Genomic DNA, 24614 nt, shown 5'->3' on the forward strand with positions numbered 1-24614 from the left:
GCGGGAGGATGGGGATCGGAGTGTGCCGGGCCCCTCTGAAGGTTTGTTTTGCAGAGGGCCCCGTGCACTGTAGTTAAGCCACTGGTTGGCGCTATTCGTTGCTTGCTTCCAAATTCACTCTGAGGCGAATTTCAAGCTCATTTTTGTATACTTCGACTAGGAAATAGTCCAAATTCGATTTGAATTTGAAAATAATTTGAAAATTCAAATATCGAAATTTATGTGCGGCCTCTTTAAAAATTTGACTTTGACCATTCACCAACTAAAACCTGGGGGGACCTTCTAAAACCTATTTGGAGTCAATTGGTGGACTTTGAAAAATCTAAGTTTTTTTTGGAAAAGTTAGATTCGTACGATTCAAATTCGGACGAATTAGAACGAATACGGACTATTCACCTAGAAAAAAAACTTCAATTTTTTTTAATGGATTCGGATGGTCTTTTTGAATTAGAATTTCGAAGTTTTTCAAGTTCGGAATTCGACCCATGATAAATCTGCCCCTGAATGTCATGGTGATTTCAGGGTTCCCATAGTGAGCTGCGTTAAAAAGACGCAAAGGACTTGTGCGCAAATAATCACAAGAAACCATCATTTTAGCACAGCAGGACGTAAATGACACAATTGTCACTCTGGCCTCATTGCATTTCACAAAAGATCCACCAATACAATATTTTTGAACAGGAGCAGTTTATTCATCGATGCTGTAGCCATGAGGCCCATTGATAGATCAGTTCACTGTAGATAGCAATCTAATTTTAGGTGAGATTTCTCAGAATACTCTTTTTTTAAGCAGTTTTACACCACTAATATCAAACTTTTGGCTTAAACTCAGAGCTGCTGTAAGAGCCAGTCTAATAAATGAATCATACAGGTCTCTCCTTCTCTAAAGCTGTGCTGGCAGCAAACGAGAAGCAGTAGCTTCCCTGTCATATAATATGAGCCTCATATCACCCCTGAGCAGTTCCCATACAGTATTTCCTTACTGGAGTCTGTGCGCTACTGGAGCTCTCCAACTGTCAGCATAGATTTAAATTCTAAACAAGTGAGAGAGAGAACTGCGCAGAGACAACAGCTCTCATTGGACATTTAAGTCTGTAGCAGCCGGCTGGGACATCAGCTCACATCTGCTGTGACACCTACATTTGATATTTACAGTATACGGGTAATACCTAAAGGAGAAAAAAAAATAATCGACAATGTATGTAAATTTTCAAAATTGAGTACTTAGAGCAATTACATTTTTTCTGGTGCCCTTTAATAAATCAACCCTTTTGTATTTTTTTTCCATTTGCAATTATCTTTAGCACCATTGAATTTCTGTGCTGTGCAGTGGAATCAATACAGAAAATATTGTAAACTTGTAGCCAGCTCCTATCACTAGTGACCTGTCCATTCCTTGATCTGTTCTTTAAAGGGATCCTGTCATCGGAAAACATGTTTTTTCCAAAACACATCAGTTAATAGTGCTGCTCCAGCAGAATTCTGCACTGAAATCCATTTCTCAAAAGAGCAAACAGATTTTTTTATATTCAATTTTGAAATCTGACATGGGGCTAGACATTTTGTCAATTTCCCAGCTGCCCCAAGTCATGTGACTTGAGCCTGCACTTTAGGAGAAAAATGCTTTCTGGCAGGCTGCTGTTTTTCCTTCTCAATGTAACTGAATATGTCTCAGTGGGACATGGGTTTTTACTATTGAGTGCTGTTCTTAGATCTACCAGGCAGCTGTTATCTTGTGTTAGGGAGCTGCTATCTGGTTACCTTCCCATTGTTCTTTTGTTTTGCTGAGGGGGTGGGGGAAGGGAGGGGTGATATCACTCCAAATTGCAGTACAGCAGTAAAGAATGATTGAAGTTTATCAGAGCACAAGTCACATGACTTGGGGCAGCTGGGAAATTGACAATATGTCTAGCCCCATGTCAGATTTCAAAATTGAATATTAAAAAATCTGTTTGCTCTTTTGAGAAATGGATTTCAGTGCAGAATGAAAATCTATGACAGTATCCCTTTAAGTTACATTGATGACATTTCTGATCAGTCAGAGCTTTAGGTGTTAAGGAGTCAGTTCACCTTAATATTAACTTATACAAGGTACTAGTAGTATGAGGTATACCATACCTCCCAACTGTCCCGTTTTTTGCGGGACAGTTCCAATTTTGACAGCTCAACCCACAGTCCCGGATTATTACTGAAAAGTCCAGACTTTCTCTTTGATCTCCAGCACTAAACAGCCAGAATACAATGTTTCTAACTTAATTGGCTTTTACCCAGAATATGTGGCAGATGCACTTTTTAAGATACTTTTGTAACCATTTAAAATACGCAAAGAAAAAATTGTAACAATTTAAGAAAAACAGGTCTCTTGGGGGAAACAGTGACTTGCAGCTTAAAGGGCATTTCAGCTGCGTGAAAAAATCCTATTATTTATTATTACATTTTCCCAAAAATTTGCATTGCGGGGAAAAAAAATCAGATTTTCACAATTTTTTTGGATGTTTTCATCCGATTTTCAAGATTTTTGCGGAATGTTCACCCAAAAACTCGGAAAACTTCGGGGTATTTCACAAAACCATCAAAAAATCATTGTGACTTCTCCCATTGACTTATATGCAACCTCGACATGTCTGAGATGCCGGATTTTCAGATTCAGAGTTTTCCATCCTTGGGGTTTAATAAATTCTGAAAAATTCTTGATTTTTTAAAAGTCCAATTTTATAAAAAATTTACGTGATTTTTGCATTCAGAGTTTAGTAAATAACCCTCTAAGATTTATGTTCACTGCTTCAATTACAATGAATGGGAATGAGCCTTTTGTTTTGCTAAAATAAGGTGTGGTGTTTTTGTTTGCTTCTATTATGCTTACCTATATGTGTAATGATGGAATAAAGGAAACAATGGTACTGGCACAAAGTAACACACACAAAACAAGCTACTGTGGTTTATCTTGTCACAATAGTCAAGCAATGTTTTGGGGATGAGCCCCTTTCATTGGGTGATGAGCTGATAAAGTGGTATGCTCCCAAAACTCAACACAACCTGAATGTCCCCTTTAAGCCATCCAACAATGTGATAATCTCTCTTTTCAAACACTTGGAAGCCCATTTATGAAGGGTTGAATTTCGAATTCATGTGAATAATAATGTTTTTAAGAAAAATTTGAACGACTAAAACTTGATCGAATATTACCGACTCAAAGGGGGTTATTTACTAAACTCCGAATGCAAAAATCACTAAAAATTTGTGATTTCTTTTTAATAAAATTGGACTTTTAAAAAAAACAAAAATTTTCACAATTTATTAAACCCCGAGGATGGAAAAGTCAGACTCTGAAAATCCGGCATCTCAGACATGTTGAGGTTGCATATAAGTCAATGGGAGAAGTCCCAATGATTTTTTGATGTGTGGTGGGTTTTGTGCAATACCTCGAAGTTTTCGGGTGAAAATTCCGAAAAAATCGTGAAAATCTGATTTTTTTACTGCAAAGCAAATTTTCAGGAAAATGTAATAATAAATAAGTGTAAAAAACCCCAGCGGATTTGATCGAGTTTGTAGCAGAAAATATTGAGATAAGTTTGGACTTTGATAAATAACCCCCAAAAACTCAAATTGAATTTGAATCGAATTTGACTAAACTCGAATCGTCAGGAAGGCTATTAACATCTTCAAATGGGTCACTGGACCTCTCCCATTGACTTATACATGAACTCGGCAGGTTTTAGGTGGCGAATAGTCGAATTTGAATTATTCCCAGGGTAAAGGTTTGATAAATCTCGAATTTCAAATTCGAGTTTGGATTATTCCCAATTCAAATTTACGAGTTTTGACCAAAAATGCAACTCGAAAATTCTAATTTACTATTCGACCCTTAATAAATCTGCCCCTTGGGTCTTGAGATGGATATGTCCACCTCCAGCAGGACAAGTCCTCCAACCAATGTACCATGTAGCATTTCAATTCTTTTCTGACTGTTTTCACTCAATACAGTTTAGCATTAAAAATAAATAGAGATTTATTTTTTAGAAAAAAGGATAACAAACACAACAAAAGGTCATAAATCTTTCTGTTTGAGATGTTAGAGGTTCCAAATCCCAGTGGTTCCCATTGCTGGGCTCAGTGGCGTAACTAGTTGTTACTGGGCCCCATAGCAAATTCAATTTAGGGCCCCAAAATATTTATAAGTTGGCCTATTTTACCAAGATATATTAAAATTGCTAATTAATTAGGGTCTCACTGGGCCCCCTACACTCCTGGGCCCCCCTGCAACCGCAGGGTCTGCTTCCTCTATAGTTACGCCACTGGCTGGGCTGTTGTGTTGAAATAGATAGTGATTCTAGTAATTGCTATTGCAGTTGGTCTATTTCATTATTTTGTGTGGGGGCATGGAGAGCTAAGAAGGTATTCAGGTCTACTGGGATGTCCCAGAAGCAACGGCCCAGCTAATAAAAATAGATTTATGACGTGCCAACAGCAAGCTCAGAATCAAGTAACATACTTGTGGGACCACATGAGACGTTGAAGAGTGATCAGCATCTCTGTCCAATGAAAAAGGCTAAAAATCAGCTAAGAAGCCTCCAGGATTACAAAAATAAAACCTGCTGTGCCTGCATTATGCTTCATACCAGATGTGCTTGACATGCTACTCTGACCGTTCAACTGATACCTTCTAACATATGCTCTAGTTTTAATTATAGTAATGCACATTTTGCAGTGTCCAGAAATGTATATTATCCGACATGATAAAGAGAAAGCTAAAGGGCACTATTTGGATATTTGATTTGTGTGTCCATGGACTATATGACAGCAGACACGGACATGTCTATTTTTGACATCTGAGTAAGTGTCAAGATGGAATGTTCGCACACTCCGAGGCTGAAGAAGCAGCAGCATAAGAATTTGCTTTTCGTTTCTCCTCTTCAATGTCGGGGACGTAGTTTTGTGCTACGTTTTTGTATTAGTAAATAGCTTGTTTACATGCTATTCTACAGACAATTAAAGATCAATGTCATATAGAAAAAGTTTTCATGTTTTTTTGAGAAATATAGTCATTTTTGTGGATTCTGCCTGCCTTCCCTACTTTACTGGTGGAGATATAGCATCTTTTCTGGAATGCTTGGGACTGGGGGTTTTCTGGCTTAGGGATCTTTCTGTAATTTGGATCACTCTACCTTAAGTCTGCTAAAAACAATATAAACATTGAAGGGCAAATATACTTAAGGTCGAATATCGAGGGTTAATTAACCCTCGATATTCGACTGCCAAATTGAAATCCTTCGAATATCGAAGGATTTACCGCAATTCGTTTGAATCGCAAATCGTTCGATCGAACGAAAAATCCTTCCAATCGTTCCATTCGAAGGATTTTAATCCATCGATCGAATGATTTTTCTTCGACCAAAAAAAGATAGCAAAGCCTATGGGGACCTTGCCCATAGGCTAACATTGACTTCGGTAGCTTTTAGATGGCGAACTAGGGGGTCGAAGTTTTTTTTTAAAGAGACAGTACTTCGACTATCGAATGGTCAAATAGTCGAACGATTTTTAGTTTGAATCGTTCGATTCGTAGTCGAAGGTCGAAGTAGCCCATTCGATGGTCGAAGTAGCGAAAAAAAACATTCGAAATTTGACGTTTTTTTCCCTCTATTCCTTCACTCGAGCTAAGTAAATGGGCCCCCTAAGTAAACCCAATAAGATTGGTTTGCCACCAATATGGATTTATGAAACTTGGTTACAATCAATCAATTATAAGTATAATTCAATGGGGAAGGTCCCAGTGTCTGCGCTGATATCTGTACCGATATCCGATGATTTCGAGGTTTCGGTGCAAGAAACTCTGAAGACTCCGAAAAAAACTTAGTTTTGTGGAAGGGAAAGCTCCAAAGTTTGGCCCGACCCTATTTTTTTGGGCTTTTTTCATCATAAATAAGGTTCCATCGGGAATTCTGAGTTGCTCGGAGTTGGATATTAAATTCGGACCTTGATAAATAACCCCCTAAGTGTATATATTATAAATGAATGTGGATAATCTGTAGCGATGTCGAAAGAACTTGAAATATAGACACTGTTGCAAGTTGTAAAGAGTCAACATTGTAAATAATACACTATTTGACGTAATTTCCAGGCCTTTTAAATGTTAAAATATTTATCCATTGTTTTATTGCCAATAAAAACATAGAACAATACAATGTGAGGAGTTTTTTTAAATTGAAGGTGAAATAAAGTACGGGTCGCAAAAATAATATGATATATAAACCACCAATATTCAAATCTCACTCAAGTGCTGTTTAGTGCATATTCATGCCATCTAATATGGCCCCATATTGTGCAAATTTATAAATTATCTCCAAAACACCTAAGCTCTGAGTAATTATGAGCACAGCTTGTTTATGATGTGTTATGGATCTTTGAAACTAGGTTCTTCAAACTCACATCTCTCTGAAAGTTGGCGGTTTACAAAAAATGTGGGATTATTTATTGTTTAAGGGCTTTGGGTTTGTTGTTTCTCATAAAGTAAGACGTAAGGTTGGTATTTTTTCCACTTACTACTAATGGTAGGTTAATTTCATATAACTGCTGTTTTTTAAACGAGCAAGTAGCAAAATATATATGCCTTTGTATATATTCCAAATACGTTCATTGACTTGAAATGTCAATGGGGTTTTCGCCGTATTATGATCATGTATATATTGTGATATTATAATGTTTGATATTTTCTGTATGATGTTGATGTCATCCATATTCATTGCCCCACTAATCATAGACATGGTCTTCTGTATGTGCTTTAATAGGTGTCTTTGCCTAGTCACTTTATTTTTGCATTTTAAGAAATACTCTTAACATGTAAGGTGAAAGCATTCATTTGCACACTGCTGTATAATATAGTTTGTGCGCAGAGAACATTCCTTCATTTGAGGTGCAGCTCTGTTTAATGCACTACTTATCCTCTATTTACTTTTGATATATATTGTACATTTGGTTTAGAACACAACTCAGCAGCTCCTATGCACATTATTTAGTTACAGCAGTAAGCACTGACAAACTCCCATTCACGTTATATGATAAGACCCATGAGTCCTGATGATATTCCTCCCAAATTATATCGACTGGTACCGGCACCTCCTTATGCCAATTTCTAGTTTCAGCAGTAGGTACCAGTATCCCATGACACACGTAATACAATAAAAACAGTTTAAGCATATCTACATGTGCTTCGTGAAATGAGTATCAGTCCACAAACTTGTATCTTAAGGCCCCCATAAACTGCCCTAGGGCCCACGATCGGATCAGCCTGATATCGCCTCAATGTGGACATATCGGGGAGAGATCCGCTCGTTTGGCGATGTCGCTAAACTCCCTGTCTATGGCCACCTTTAGACTCGTGCTTTCAACCCCTACCATAAGGGCAGAGACAGACGAGAAGATGCGGGGGGAAATCGCCTCTTCTTCGGGGTGACTTATTTCCCTGAACTGCTTCCCCTTTGGCTAGAATCTAAATCGCCGGCGGGATGGCACTCGGAGCACTTCGTTTTCTGAAGTCGCTCGAAGTTTCTTCAGGAGGAAACTTCTGGTGACTTCGGGAAAACAATGCTCCAAGTGCCATCCCGCTGGCTATTTAGATACTAGCCAAAGGGGAGGCAGTTCAGGGAAATTAGTCGCCCCAAAGAAGAGGCGATTTCCCCCCGCATCTTCTCGTCTGTCTCTGCCCTTATGGAAGGGGTTGAAAGAATGTTCGGGGAGATTAGTCACCCCAAAGAAGAGGCGATTTATCGCCGGGCGACAAATCTCCCCGAATCTGAGCGTGTCTCTGCCCCAACAAACATTAAAGCAAACAGCTCAGCAAAATAACCTTATTGGTTTCCTCCTGAAAATAGAGTGTACAATCCCAAATGTAACCTACTGTAACGTGACTGTGCTTATTTAAGTGTATGTTTAGATTGTGTCTATGCTGATGCATTAGGTGATATCTATTTATTTTCTCTAAATGTCTGTTCATTAAACATCAAGAGAGTAACAAACAAACACAGCAAACCCTGAAGGGGAAGTGGAAGATCTAGTTATATGAGTAGTTGTGTTGCTACTGTTTCCTAAACTATCCATACATAGAGTGATATGGGCCAAAGTCTCTCCATGTTGACATTCTTCTGTTGGCAGTAGACTATCATATCTCAGTTAATCTGTCTAGACCAGAAGATTTGGTCTGCCAGTAATCCAGTCTGTGTGTGTGTGAGGTCACTGGCTGACCCTGATGTTTCAAAACTGCAGTTGAGAACAAGTGCATTACTACAATTTGGCAATTCAAATAGTGCACATGATCTACTTGTTAAACCTTTAGCACACACTGAAGAATAACAAGAAAACTGACCCCTGTGTGGCTGGCTTTTATTGCTACCATTGCAGACATGGCAGCTTCCACTTCATTTGTACTTTACATGAAGGCCGAAAACCAACGTTTGAAATTATACAATAGTAAATGTGTTGCTTAGATAGTAAAGGTCTAAATTAAAATTTTGGTAAGTTGTGCTACATGTGCGGCTGCATTATTTAAAATATATAACTGATAAAAAATAACTGATTAATTATAAATATTCTGGGGATGTGTTTTGCAGACTTATTGGAAACAAGAACATTTCAATATATATATATATATACATTGTCCCAAAGGCAGAAGCACATAAGAAAAGTTATATAGGGCATTGGCAATCCTTGGATTGACCTCCAGACAGTGGCGAATTTCCGCATTTCCCCGCCGGAGAATAAATTTGCGAAACTGCCATGAAAATTCGCCGGTGAGCACATTTTGGACGCACGTCCAAAAAGACACTCACATCAAAACCGCCGTGCGTCAACACTATTTGGACGCCCATTGACTTTAACACCGGCGTAAAAAAAAAAAACAGTTCAGTGAAAACAGTTCAGTGAAAGCAAAGTTCAGTCAAAGGTACTTTTTTCTGCCTTCAAATCTACAATGCATTTACATCACTAAACACAATAGTCTCTCATTCTTTTAACTGAGAATATGACATGCAGGTATGCCAAATAATACAAAGGGGCAGATTAATCATTAGTGATGGGCGAATTTCCTGTGAAATTTGCAAACGGTGAAATATTGGCCATCAATTTTGACGCCGGCGTTAAAGTCAATGGGCATCCAAATAGTGTTGACGCACGGCGGTTTTGATGTGAGTGACTTTTTGGACGTGCGTCCAAAATTTTTTGGCGAGTTTTCATGGTAGTTTTGCGAATTTATTCACCGGCGGGTAAATGTGGAAATTCGCCACGCCACGAAATTATTCGCCCATCACCATTAATCATCACTTCTAAAAATGAATAGAAAGTGGGTGAAATGTTAATCTCACATTTTGCTAAATCTTCTTCTAAATCAACTTTCAAAGAAAACATCCATCATTTCTGGACATAATATTAATCCACTTCAGCTCGCTAGAAGCCCACAATGACGCAGGCCACCATCCTTTGCATAATCTGTGCGGCAAAAACAGGTTATTAAATGAATTCATATTGTAATATCTATTTGTTGTGATGTGTACTAGTCAAATAAATATTCCAACACTACTCTGTACTTTTAACACGGCACCGGCTTATGTTAGCCGAATGCTGTCTGGTGTGCTTTCTGGCAGTTGCAGTTATACAAGTGCGTAAGTTCGGATAACAGTGGGTTTTTTTTATTTAAAAGAGGGGGATACATATTGGCAATCTAAAAAGCGGACCTGTTAACTGAAAATGCAGTGACTAGAGAGAGGAGATAAATCCTTGTATGTAAAGTGCCACATATATGGTTCCGAATTTTGTCGCTATTCAGCAAATACCTCATAGAGTGAACAGTTTTAAGTGGCTGTCAGCAAGAGTCTTTTGGAGCTGATCAGGAGAGGCTTTGAATGACAGAGTCAGAAGAATCTTTGAAAGATGAAGAAAGTTGGATATGATGACTAGGGCAGGAGAACATCACTTTGTCTATAAATAACAGGAGAGAGATGTACAGAAAGAATTATTATTTATGGCATTGGATGATCACATCAAAATGTAAAATTGGATTCTGCACTGTATGGTACATCAATAACAAATGAGAGTAACATATGATGTGCTGGGAAAGCAATGATTGACCCAGACAGCAGCTCTGCACATTTATCATCAGCACAGATTCCATCTTGAAGCCCGAGTTATTAGGCTTCCAAAAATACTATTAGTCAATTGTGATGAGCACTTGGCTGTGGATTAAACTTCCATATACTACGTTTAAAAGATGACACACGGTACCAGCAAACGAGGCTTTGGAATATTAAACGGAAAATGCAAATGGCCTAACTGCAAATAAACAGACTTTAAAGGGCCAGTGATGAGATTCAAAATGGATATATTTCTGTCTAGATCAGGGATCCCCAACCTTTTTTACCCATGAGCCACACTGATATGTAAAAGAAGTTGGGGAGCAACAACAAGAATGCAAAAGGTTCTAATGCTAAATAAGGGTAGTGATTGGCTATTTGGTAAGCCCTATGAGGACTGGCAGCCTACAGGAGGCTCTGTTTGGCTGTACATCTGGTTTTAAGCAGCTAAAGATTGTCTCCAATCCACAAATTCAAATATAAGCCCCTGCTTTGAGGCCACTGGGAGCAACATCAAATGGGTTGGAGAGCAACACGTTGTACCTGAGCCACTGGTTGGAGATCACTGGTCTAGATCATTGGTTACAAATTAGGAGGAGTTTTGCTTTTCTGGTGATTATGCGAGTCAAAGGTTTTAGTGAAAACATTTGAATTGTATCCAAACTTTTTCTGACTTTTTGTTGCCTACACTAGATAAGTTTTACAGAACATACCATGTCCCATCACCCTAAAAGTAGGCACAGTTATAGAAACTGCTATCTGAGGGAATCACTTCAAAGACTTTGTTGACGGTGGATAGCGTTTATCACATATCAGTTTGAATATTGGGGACACAAACCAATAGATCTCACTAACTTTAACCTTAAAGGGCACCTGTTGGGTAAAAATGTTATCCCCAACCAAGGGTGAGGGCTAATAGAGCTGCAACTCCTGTAATTCTAATAGTGTTAGACTATAAAGTGTTTCCTTTTACTTGAAAATAATTTAAAATATTTTGTAACATAGTGCAGTTTAGACTAGACTGTTGTTTTACTTTACTGCTTCAAAAGTTATTGGTACGTGTTAATTTTAATGAGAGGATCTGTTTACTTACTATTTCTGGAAAGGCAGCCCTGCCTTAACTGGTATTAAAGGAGAAGGAAAGTTGTTTACCACTTGGGGTGCCAAATGTTAGGCACCCCAAAGTGATTGTATTGACTCACCTGAAACCCCGGGCTGGTGACTGCACCGGCCTGGGGTTATACGTGAGCACCACGGAGCGATCCTCTTCCATCTTCTTCTTTCTTCTCGCGGCTGCGCATGTGCATTAGAGTGAAAAGCTGAACTTTAACTAAAAAGTCGCTATTTCGTTCTACTGCGCATGCGTCTGCCCCAGGAAATTTGAAGAAAGAAGAAGCTGGAAGAGTATCTCTCGGTGGTGCTGACTGGTATAACCCCAGACTGGTGCCGTTTTCTACTGATAGGAGCACTGGCCCGGGGTTTCAGGTAAGTAAATAAAATTGCTTGGGGTGCCTAACATTTGGCACCCCCAAGTGGTAAACGACTTTCCTTCTCCTTTAAAGGGGACCCGTCACCCCAAAAAAATATTCAAAATCCTATTTTATCACATTAGTCAAGCAAAATGAACTTTAATTACACTGTATAAATTATTTGAATCTTGTTTCCTTCAGTCTGGGAATTTATAATTATAACAAGCAGGCAGGAGCCATTTTGTGGGACACTGTTATTAAGACAAGTCTTGTATCATCTCAGAATCTTGTTTGTGCACCAGAATGGGGGACCTGATGTCCATCCCCATGTCCTGGCTACACAATTAAATGGTGAAGAGATTGGGGGGAATGTGGGGAGAGCAGTGACATCTAGGAAGTGCTGAATGGAAAGTGAAAGTAATTGTCTGCCCCGCCTCTATGCCCACGGCATAGAGGAGGGGCAGACAATATTTGATTGACAGCTGAGATTTTCAAACGAGCTTACAACAGCTATGAATGCTTTAATAAAAAATAGAAATTGGATTCATGTTTAATTTGAAAAGGACTTTTATTATACAGATTTTTGTGTCGGGGTGACAGGTCCACTTTAAGATGGCCATACACTTCACAATTATAATCTTTCCCGCAGCCATTGGTCATCTTCATTTTGTATGATCGGTGCTTCTATGGCCACCTTAATTGAGGTTTGCTCAGAATATTTGAGGAAATCAATTATGGATAAAAGAAAGATTTGGGGGAATCTGTATGTATTCGAAATGCTAATCTGTCATTCTTGCCTTGTGTAATCCTTCCCATTAGCCTTGACTTTTAATAACGAAACTACATTTGTGGTAATGTGACTCATTGTATTGATTTTGTCCTTATTGTTCTACAGGATGATGAAGTTGTCCTTCAGTGTGTTGCTACAATACACAAGGAACAGCGGAAATTTTGTCTGGCAGCCGAGGGACTTGGGAATAGACTGTGTTTTTTGGAACCGACTTCAGAGGCTAAAGTAAGTGTTTATTGGTATCACATGTTTGTATATATCATTCAGTATTGTGGCAAGAATGTTAGAATGTTGTGGCAGTTGCAAACCACTTGTGAAGCAGTGATTGACAGTGGGCCACAAAGGTTTTGAACATATACTCACAACAGTCCAACTACTTGATGAACAGAATATGCTATTCCCTAGGTTTTCCTACCTATGTATTAGTGTTTTTGGCTGGCCACACTCATAATACATTCTTGATGTACTTGATTTTACTAAGTGCCCAATAATTACATAACCAGTGGCGGCTCCCAAAAGTCCACTTCATGCACTTCATGCTTACCTCCTGATTAGGCTGACATTTCTTTTAGAGATAGACAATTGCAGGTTTACAAAAAAGAAAGGAAAACAGGAGATAATTGACCCTTTTGCTGCCAGAACTGTAGGGGACATCAAACTTAACCACAGATCTGCTTGTATCTAAATGGCTGCAAAGCCATGTTCTTAAGCTGGCCATAGATGTTGAGATTTTTAAAAGATCCGATCCTCATCGTGAGACCACGATCTTCTCAGAACGATCGTACGATTGTACGAATTGACCATCAACTAAAAAGACCAATTTGCCAGGATAACAAAGGGGAGCTGCCTGCTTGGCCCTGCAGACATAGATAGATTGGCGATCAATTTCCTGACAGATGTCGGCCGAAAAATCGTAAGATGTGCGATCGTTCGAATTCCACTAACCGCACGATAATTTCGAAGGATTGGTCGGGCTTCCCTAAAATCGGTCGTTCGGCAAGAAGAATTGTTGCATCTATGGGGAGCTTAAGACAACCTTCATATCTTTAGACTGATGTATTTAGACTTGTGTATTTTTTGGGAGGCCATATAGACATGGAGTGGCTTCACCAGGGTAGAGGTGACAACGCTGGACTGATGCCCTTGTTGTTCTCAAGCTTTTGCAGCAGTCTGTAACCTTTTTATTGTAACTGCTTGTAGGGTCCCACTTAAGTTGTTCATATGTTTTGGCCACTTTAGAGTGGTAGTCTGAAGTGTTCAGAACTACTGTACATCTCCCTTTATCCGCTGGCAAGATGGTGGTGACACTTAAGTCTTTAGCAAGCAATGTCAGAGCCCTCCTCTCCTGCAAACTTGAAAGGTGGAGCTTTAGCATTAGCTAGGGCTGCTGATACTTTCAACCGGATGTTTTCAGCCTCATCAGAAAGTATCTTATTATTGTGGATAGAAGATTCTGTGGCTGTAATAAAATCTACCATTGGGACTTACCCTGGTGCCACAGCAAAGTTTAGTCCCTTGGCTAAGACCTCCTTCTCTGGTTCCATGAGTTCCCTGTCTGATAAATTCTATACCCACAGATCCTTGATGTTCTGGGATGTCCTGTTCATATCTTCTTTCCTCTCTAATGATTTGTCTGTTCTCCGGTTGTTCTGTGACACCATTTGTCATCAACATATAATGCCGCTTTGACATCCTTACCCAGGCGGCTTCACAACAATTCACACTTCCAGTCATGTACAATGAAAGATTAACACTTGCCTCAATGAAAACCATGGTGCCATTGTGACTGGATCACACTTTCACACATCTGTTCATTTCAGCCAACACCATACTGAAGTTCAATGGAACCATTGTGATTGAATGTCGGTGACTTTACTACCCTCAAGGGTTCAAATGCCGGGGGAATTCCCTACCACTTAATTTAAACTGAAGAAGCCACTCGGATGATGGTGAAATGTTTTCAAGAAAAACTATAAATGTCCAGTTGCCTTTGACTTAATTCTACTAGATACTTTTTATATATATATATATATATATATATATATATATATATATATATATATATATATATATATATATAATATATATATATATATATATATAATGACCTGGATAAATGAGAATCTTCATAGAGATCATATGCCCATATATGGCCAGTTCCTAAGGCCTGGGGAAATTGCCAAGTCTTTGTTTTAGCAGTTGCAGCTAGTATTGTGAAGTTATTAGTTGGTACTGGGTATCATATTTCTGAAAATCATAATATAACTTTAAAGGAAAACTAAACCCTTAATGAAAAAACTCTACCCTACATGGACCCTCCTCTCTGCTCCCCACCAGCCTAGCTGCTACCCCTGGTAAATGCCCCTAACTCTTTACTTACCCCTTGGTGCAGATTCAGGGCATTGGAGTTCACAGGCGCCATCTTCCGGCACTTTGGTAATCTTCGGGTCTTCTTCCTTCACTTCGGTAATTTCCGTGATTTTCGGCACATACGCAGTTGTCACGAAACGGAAGATTGCTCCAACTGCGCATTCACCGATACGCCACTTTCATTCCGAAGATTACCGAAGAGAAGAAGATGGCGCCCGTGAACTTCCTTCTCCTTTAATAAACAATAGTGTGTCAGCAGCCTCGCACTAGTGTGTTTACTCTCCCAGTACTCCCACAGCTGATACAAGTCTGATCATAAATATAACGGATGAAGTGAATGAAAGCCTTGGATGTCAGGTTTCACAGAGGAAAGGACACTGGCACAAACCCCAGTGAGTTGAAGATTTCATCAGCCTACACTGGAATTCAAGTAATAAAAATACGCTAAAGCTGCTATACAAACAGACTTGCATAAACAAACAGTACGACTATGAAATGTCACGTAAGATACGCAGTCCATTGAAAATATTCTTGTGGGTTCTTGTCTCTTTTCTCTGCCTATATGATCAGATATATTTATATGGAAACAAACAAGCAAAAACAAAAGAAAGGCAAGGATGAAAGTGCTACATCCATCAGCCTATGGCTTAAGGTGGCCAAACCCAAACTGATAAAAGCTGCAGATTCAGCCCTTTCAGACCAAGCAGAAATATATCCCCCAGGTTTGAAAACATTCATCCAAAACTGAATTGGTGAGTTGATGTGGCCCTCTCTAAATGTTTTCCTATCACATTCAAAGTGAAACAGATCCACCACACACGTCATATCTCAAACACTGCACTGGTGGTTCTGGCTATCTGCTGACCTGGCTTGGTCCATTGACATCTGTAAACATATTGAGCCGCACACACTCAAAATAATGCAGATAGGGAGCTCACCCCTTTTATTGCTGTATCAACGTATATGTTTATAGATACTCCTATCACATTCAAACACACTGTAGTCATTTTAGTCAGAAGCCAATTAACCTGGTTGTAAAAGTGAAACAGGGGAATGTAATAAAAGTCGCAAAGAGCAAAACAATTTGCACCAATAAGACTAAAAATCCATATCTCGCAATGTAATATTGTTCCTTAAACTGTTATTGCATTGCGAATTTTAATTGCGCATTGCGAATTTTAATTGCGCACTCATAAGAAGTGCTTGAAGGTGTCGTAATCTTTTGGAGCAAACATAACGACTTTTTCAGTAAGAAGTTTTATTACATTGACTGCGCATTGGCGCAAACTATAAAATTCGCAAACGGTCTTTCACTGTCGGAAGTGGTCGCTAAACAGTTTCCGGGCTCGCAAAAGCTATATTGAATTCGCACAAAGCAAAATTTGTTCGCGCAAAGGCATAACTTTTCGCATTGCGAATAGTTTTTCCGTTAGCGATTTTTATTACATTCCCCCGAAAGTGTTTTAAACGAATGGAATTATAATGTATTGTTGTGCTGTGCTGGTACAACTGGTGTTTCCTTGATGTCCTAAACAGCAGCACATATGGGTTAATATCCTCTTACTTCTAATAGGACAGACAAGAGCCAATTAAACAATTAAGTGCCTATAAGTTCACTCCCTCATCCCTCTTAGGGCTCTTACTCACGAGTGTTTTTACCTGCGCTCCCCTGCGTTCCGTTTTTCGGCGTTCAGCCGCAGGGGAGCGCAGGAATAGACGCATTTCATTTTTTCAAATGGGGCTGTACTCACACAGGCGCATGTAGGCGCCGAACGCAGGTTGAGACGCAACATGCTGCATTTTTCCTGCATTCGGCGCCTACATGCGCCTGTGTGAGTACAGGTCCATTTGAAAAAATGAAATGCGTCTATTCCTGCGCTCCCCTGCGGCTGAACGCCGAAAAATGGAACGCAGGGGAGCGCAGGTAAAAACGCTCGTGAGTAAGAGCCCTTAGATTGTGTTTTTTTCTGTCCTACCTCCTGGTAGGAAGACAAGATGCTTTTTTTCTTTTTTGGGTGCAATCGGCATCCTGAAGATTCCGGGGCACAGAGCCTCCGATGGCCGCTCAGGGAGTCACTTGAGTAGTTGCTACACTGGAGGGAAAAACCCTCAGGCTGGCAGTGCACGGCAGAGTAATTGCGCTGGAACGCAAGTCCATGCAGACGACGGCGGGAGAGATGCCAATTACGTCACCGAACCCCGGGAAAATCGGGTAATTCAAGCCACGCTGCCCTCATTTTTGTGTGTAATACACGTTCAGAGGGCTGCAGCTGCCTGTGGAAGCCAATAAGGTATATGCCTGTCTAACCCTCTGACACGTGTTTTTACTTGCTGGTGCTAATTACACTGCAGTATTTATTGTTATAGATGCCCAATCTAATGGATACTGTCAGAGGGAAAAGGACTTCCAAACCAAAGTACCTAATCTGCAGAGAATGTAAAGTCTGGATAAAGCTCGAGTAATTAAAAAGAGGTTTAAATCCTTATTTCCTATTAATGAGGAAGCAGAGAATTGGGAAGCTCCACCAGTAGTGGATGTAGCTGTAGCTTGTCTGACTAATAGAACAACTATTCCTGTTGAGGATGGGTCAGGCCTTAGAGATCCGATGGATCGCAGGGCAGAGAACTCACTGAGACGAGTGTATTCTACAGCATCAGCCCAGTGTAAGCCATTAGTGGCAGCCTTTGCAGTTTCAAGAGCTTTAAGTAATTAGTTAACCCAATTGGAGGAGGATATTAATGCCAAAATTAGCGGCAGAATTTATGTGTGATTCATATATAGAATCTTTGAAATTAGCTTAAAAAATATGGCGCTGTCAACTGCAGCCAGCAGAGCTATCTGGCTTAAACCTTGGCCGGTGGACACCACCTCTAAGGCTAATTTATGTAGTTTTGGTTCCAAATTAGACATGTTAATGGAAAAGATGTCTAATGAGAAGGGCAAATAAAAACCTGCCTCAAGATAGGCAGAGGCCTAGGTGGAGAGGTTCTTTTTTTCGTAGGCAAAAGAGGTCGCCAATCAGAACTCCACAAGCCAGATTTGGAGATAGAGATAAAGAGAGGCAAGAGTCCTATAGGACTCGAGGAAGATTCCAGAGAGCAACACGAGGGAGATCTAGGGCTCCTCCTGAGGCACGTAGGTGGGAGTTCTGAAACCAGAAGTCTGCTAATTGGAGGAAGACTTCTTTTTTTTCTAAACCACTGGCAAAAATGAATCTCTGGTGGGTTCTGCAATTGATACAGGAAGGATATCGAATAGAATTTCAGAGCCTTCCCCTTCCAAGATTTCTTTTTACACTAAAGAGTTTTTCTTAGGGGAAACAAGAATCTCTGGAAGAAGCAATAAGCTCATTGTGCAAGAAAAATCCGATTCAGAAAAAGGTACATACTCCATCGTTTTCCTGTTGGCAAAACCAGGTGGTACCTTCTGTACTATAACAAACAGACTTAAGATTTTTAAATCAATTCATCCAGAAGAAAAGTTTCCGGATGGATTTCGGTAGTTCATCTTTTGGAACTAGGAGATTATTTAGCTACCAAAAAATGGTTGTTTCTCCAGCGCATCCCCACTGTTTTTGAACCAATGTGGGCGTGGTTGGGCAGCATGCCGCCCCCCTAAAATCCTGCCGCCCTAGGCCCAGGCCTAGGTGGCCTTTCCACAAATCCGGGCCTGCAGGAACAACTAGTTCATCTCCAATTCCGTGTGCTGCCGTTTGGGACAACCTCTGCTCCCAGAGTATTTACAAAAGTGTTAGCATCAGTCACAGCTGTCCTGAGAAAAGAAGGGGTCCATATTGTTCTGTATCTGGATGATTGGTTGCTGAAAGCTGCGCCAGCAGCTCTCCTTCAGAACCATATTCAAAGGACCTTTGAGATACTTCAGTACTTAGGCTGGTTTGTCAATGTAGAGAAATCCTCTCTTCAGCCTTGCAGAAAGAAATTCCTTTACTGGATAATTATTTGAGAGGCAGGTGTGAAATTTGTTTGGCCAAGGAGAGTCCAGCCACTTCTAATCCTATGGATTCATCAGCGCAGATGTTCACAGAAATTCTTCTGGAGGCTTTTAGAGAATTCAAGGACTCTCTTCATAAGGAAGGCCTCTCTGTTGATCCAGGTAATACTCCCTCTTCTGTTGATGATGGAGAATACTTAATCCTGGATGAAGTGTCTTCCTCATCAGAGGAGGAAGTTGTTGATGCTTCAGTTTTTCAGATTGAGTCTATCCCAAAGCTTATAAAAGCTGTTAGAGTAGAAATTGAGGCTCATGAAGATCAGGTATTTTGCTTGATGAATCCACTGCCAGTCACTCTGAGACAAGATGAGAGTCTTAGGACTTATGGTCTCTTCCATAGAGGCGCTTCTGTGGGTGAGATTTCATATGTGTCCCCTCTAGCAGGAAATCCTGTGTCTATGGGACAGAAGGGTGGAGTCACTGGAGGTGACACGATTCATTCCGAGGAAGCAAGGTCAACTGTACATTGGTGGTTGCGCCCAGACAGGCTGAAGGTGAGCAGGCCAGTTCTGGAACCAGATTGGTTGCTGGTTACTACAGATGACTCTGCCCTTAGGTGGGGAGCATATTACGAGGATCAGACTGCTCAGGGCCATTGAATGCAAAGGAGAAGTCCCTCTCTTCCAATTTCAGAGAAATGTGAGCTGTCTTAAATGCATAAATGCCTTCAGGTATTTATCACTGGAAAAGTGGTGAAGATCCAGTCGGACATTGTCATTGTTGTCTCATACATAAATTGACAGGGGGGAACAAGATCATGTCTTTTTCTCAGGGAAATGCAGGAAATCCTATTGTGGAGCGAGCTATTTTTACAGTCCACATCATAGTGCTAGCGGATCAATTAAGCAGATCCATAGTAGACCCAAAGGTGTGGTCTCTGAAAACATCTATCTTCCAGGAACTAGTTCACAGATGTGACGTACTTCTATAGTTTGTATAAACAAGCTGCTGTGTAGTCCTTGGGGGGCAGCCATTCAAGCACAGGATACACAGTAGATAACAGATAAGTACTACTATAGTTTATATAAACAAGCTGCTGTGTAGCTCTTGGGGGAGCCATTCAAAGCTGAAAAGGAGAAAAGACAGGTTAAACAGCAGATAACAGATAAGCCCCTTCAGTATATAATGTGATTCTTTCTGTTATCTACTGTGTATCCTGTGCTTGAATGGCTGCCCCCATGGCTACACAGCAGCTTGTTTATATAAACTATAGTAGTACTTATCTGTTATCTACTGTGTATCCTGTGCTTGAATGGCTGCTCCCATGGCTACACAGCAGCTTGTTTATATAAACTATAGTAGTACTTATCTGTTATCTACTGTGTATCCTGTGCTTGAATGGCTGCCCCCATGGCTACACAGCAGCTTGTTTATCTAAACTATAGTAGTACTTATCTGTTATCTACTGTGTATCCTGTGCTTGAATGGCTGCCCCCATGGCTACACAGCAGGTTGCTAATATAAACTATAGTAGTACTTATCTGTTATCTACTGTGTATCCTGTGCTTGAATGGCTGCCCCCATGGCTACACAGCAGCTTGTTTATATAAACTATAGTAGTACTTATCTGTTATCTACTGTGTATCCTGTGCTCATTCAGTAAAATGCGCAAGTTAGTGAATTAGCGTAGTTACGTCCCGCTAGAGTAGGTCCACTTCGCTAGCGAATTTGCGCTAGCATTATCCAATTCGCGCTTTAGTAAATTTGCCCCCTTGTCTCTAGTTGGGAACCATTACCAGGCTCTTATTCGTCTAATGTGCTGACACCCACAGATCATCATGTCAGACTCCATGATTACGTCTGAACAGCCATGTTGTAGTTAACAATAATAACAAGTTTCTGTGTCTGTATCTACTGATGTTCTTTAACTAACAATATTTCATATATTCTTCCTTTTGACAGTATGTTCCTCCAGATCTTTGCATCTGTAATTTTGTGCTGGAACAATCGTTATCTGTCAGGGCTCTTCAGGAAATGCTGGCCAACACAATGGCAAATGCCAATGAAGGGGTACGTTTATTTTATTTACTACAATTCCAGTTTATTTCTTATAATATAGAAACTGCACAAGTATAAAGCGATTCCCATTTCATCATCATTTAAACATTCCATTTTTCAGACACAATGATGGGGTAACACTTAGCAAGGGGTGCAGCAGGGAGGGGGGCCAGTGGGAACTTATCACCGTGGGGGGTTTAGTTCTCCTTTAATGTAACTGTACTTTTTTATGATTGTTAAGACACCTGTTCTAATAATTTTTTGTTGTTGTACAGTGTTGCATACATAGATATATACATAATATAGAGCTACATACCTGTACATATTTTAATTATATGTCAAGAGCATCTGATAATCGAGGCTTCACTGTAAATTTGTCAATCCCGTTTCTTATATATTGTTTCTAACATTATTTTGATATTTTATTGTATATATATATATATATATATATATAGGAAGGTCAGTGATCCCAATGTTATTAATAGGGAATAAAGATAAATATATAGGAAGGTCAGTGATCCCAATGTTATTAATAGGGAATAAAGAGAAATATATAGGAAGGTCAGTGATCCCAATGTTATTAATAGGGAATAAAGATAAATATATAGGAAGGTCAGTGATCCCAATGTTATTAATAGGGAATAAAGATAAATATATAGGAAGGTCAGTGATCCCAATGTTATTAATAGGGAATAAAGATAAATATATAGGAAGGTCAGTGATCCCAATGTTATTAATAGGAATAAAGATAAATATATAGGAAGGTCAGTGATCCCAATGTTATTAATAGGGAATAAAGATAAATATATAGGAAGGTCAGTGATCCCAATGTTATTAATAGGGAATAAAGATAAATATATAGGAAGGTCAGTGATCCCAATGTTATTAATAGGGAATAAAGATAAATATATAGGAAGGTCAGTGATCCCAATGTTATTAATAGGGAATAAAGATAAATATATAGGAAGGTCAGTGATCCCAATGTTATTAATAGGGAATAAAGATAATATATAGGAAGGTCAGTGATCCCAATGTTATTAATAGGGAATAAAGATAAATATATAGGAAGGTCAGTGATCCCAATGTTATTAATAGGGAATAAAGATAAATATATAGGAAGGTCAGTGATCCCAGTGTTATTAATAGGAATAAAGATAATATATAGGAAGGTCAGTGATCCCAATGTTATTAATAGGGAATAAAGATTAATAGGGAATAAAGATAAATATATAGGAAGGTCAGTGATCCAATGTTATTAATAGGGAATAAAGATAAATATATAGGAAGGTCAGTGATATGATCCCAATGTTATTAATAGGGAATAAAGATAAATATATAGGAAGGTCAGTGATCCCAATGTTATTAATAGGGAATAAAGATAAATATATAGGAAGGTCAGTGATCCCAATTTTAATTAATAGGGAATAAAGATAAATATATAGGAAGGTCAGTGATCCAATGTTATTAATAGGAATAAAGATAAATATATAGGAAGGTCAGTGATCCCAATGTTATTAATAGGAATAAAGATAAATATATAGGAAGGTCAGTGATCCCAATGTTATTAATAGGAATAAAGATAAATATATAGGAAGGTCAGTGATCCCAATGTTATTAATAGGGAATAAAGATAAATATAGAGGAAGGCAAGTGAAATTATCCCAATGTTATTAATAGGGAATAAACATAAATATATAGGAAGTCCAGTATTTTTTTCGGGAAAAGGTGGCAACCCTTACCACTACACTTCTACTACACGTCTACTAATGTATCTACAATATATTATATCTCATGGATGTTTTTCGCAACAGGGCGATACTTCTAGTTGATACAGTATGTTTTCTCAATAAGTATTATCCCTGTTTTTTACATGATTTATTATATAATTTAAAATAACCACATTATATAACATTTATGTAACTATTTTGTCTTTGACTTTGATAGCCTAGGGACCTGTCCAGATGGGTACGTTCCTCTCTCTCTCTCTGTCCATTTATCTTTTTCCTTGTTTTTGCATGGGTCTTCAAATTCAGGGTGTCATGCAGTTTGAGTCCTTTCACTTGGAAGTGTCCAGTATGTCTGTCTCATCAAATAACACAAAAAACCTGATACCATAGGAAACACCATCCCATGAATTCAGTTTCTCAGTTTCAGTTCTTTCATCTGAGATGCTGTCAAGTGAAAGGAGACACTTCTTCTCTACAGATGTGTCTGTCCTATTTCTCCATCTAATTTTCCCTTTTTCCACTTTGCTTGACCAGGTTGTTTTAATCTGTTTTTTTTTCTAGATGGAAATGTGTGTCGACTGCTTGATATACTGAATATTCTACACTGCAAACATTTCTAACCAGTTTGAATGCAATTCTTTTGTTTGCCAGGATTTGCTTGTTTAAAGATTAACTTGTCAGAACAATCCTGACTCTAGATTTGCCATTAATAGAGTAATAATTTTCTTGGATTCCCTCACTGGGGTTATTAGGCAAATAATGTCCTTATTAAAGGGGCGGATGTTCCCTTTGTTCAACATAAGTTTAGTTAATAGGGCTTGGGCTAAACATGCTTTTAACATTATTTTAATCAAAAAAAAAAAAAACATGTTTTTTTTTGTACTAAACAGGACAAACAGGGAAGTGAAGCTACTCCATTTTTTGGTCCTTCCAAGGTAGATAATTGAATAGGCAAAGGAGTTGCACACGCACACCTGGCCTCTCCCATTAATTACGTACGGTGCCTGGGGTATAGGAGGACGGCCCCTCCAACATTAATGAACATAAAATAACTCCAGCACACGTAGCATGCTCAAGGGATTGCTCCCGTGTTTAATGTCAATCCAACAATACAACGTTTCGGGGACGAAGGGGCACGCCCCCGAAACGTTGTATTGTTGGATTGACATTAAACACGGGAGCAATCCCTTGAGCATGCTACGTGTGCTGGAGTTATTTTATGTTCAGATAATTGAATAGGCAAATAGTGTGTTTGAAACAAGCCCTTTTAATTAAACTCATGTTGAACAAGGGAGTATAGTGCCCCTTTAACATCAACGTTTTCCCTCTTTTTCCCACTTTTGCAGCCAGCAGGACAAAACCTTATCACGGTGGATTTGGCCAACTTTTTATCCTTTGATATCTAATTGGGAAACAATTCTCTTAGCAACGCTAAAGGAGAATGAACCGTGAATAGACAGGGCTATGAAAGTACTATGAATAGATAACACACCTTAGGGCATTGATCCCCAACCAGTGGCTCACCAGTAACATGTTACTCTCCAACCCCTTGGATTTTGATCCCAGTGGCCTTCAAAGCAGGTGCTTATTTTTGAATTCCAGGCAAGTTTTGATTCCATAAAAACTAGGTGTACTGCCTCCTTAAGACTGTCAGCCCACACAGGGGCTACTAAATAGCCAATCACAGCCCTTATTTGGCACCCCAGGAACTTTTTTAATGCTTGTCTTACTCGCCAACTCCTTTTACATTTGAATGTTGGTCACGGGTAAAAAAAAAAAACGGGGACCCCTGCCTTAGGGCAGTGACAACAGGGAGATCGGAATCTCCTAAAAATACTTTCCTACTGGCAATAATTAGTTAATCAATAATTATTATTTGAAAAACCATACACGTTGCTTTGCCCTGCCAAGAAACTCTGTGCAACTTCGGAAAATAAAGCAACGTGTTTGGATGTTTTCCCATTGATGATTTATATTGTGCCGGGGGGGAAAGCATTTTCAGGAAATTTCTCATCCACGGTAGTTTATTTTTACCATAGGCGACAAATTTCCCAAAGTGCCATTGCCCTTATTTGAAAGTTCTTTAGTGCAATCCCTTATAAATAAGTAGAAGAAAGTTTGACTTGTGAC

General features: G+C 39.3%; 1 protein-coding gene across 4 annotated transcripts in view; it reads left to right on the forward strand.

The window, feature by feature from the left end:
* The window catches only part of ryr3.S (ryanodine receptor 3 S homeolog), a 254374-nt gene that overhangs the window by 22809 nt on the left and 206951 nt on the right, over window positions 1-24614 (forward strand). For all 4 annotated transcript variants that reach the window (XM_041574388.1, XM_041574389.1, XM_041574390.1 and 1 more), the window contains exons 2-3: window positions 12483-12602; window positions 20662-20769. In XM_041574388.1, coding sequence (XP_041430322.1) covers window positions 12483-12602; window positions 20662-20769 — 228 coding nt within the window. The remainder of the gene's footprint in view (window positions 1-12482; window positions 12603-20661; window positions 20770-24614) is intronic.

Source organism: Xenopus laevis, chromosome 8S (genome assembly GCF_017654675.1).
Source record: "Xenopus laevis strain J_2021 chromosome 8S, Xenopus_laevis_v10.1, whole genome shotgun sequence".
In the NCBI taxonomy this organism is placed as follows: domain Eukaryota; kingdom Metazoa; phylum Chordata; class Amphibia; order Anura; family Pipidae; genus Xenopus; species Xenopus laevis.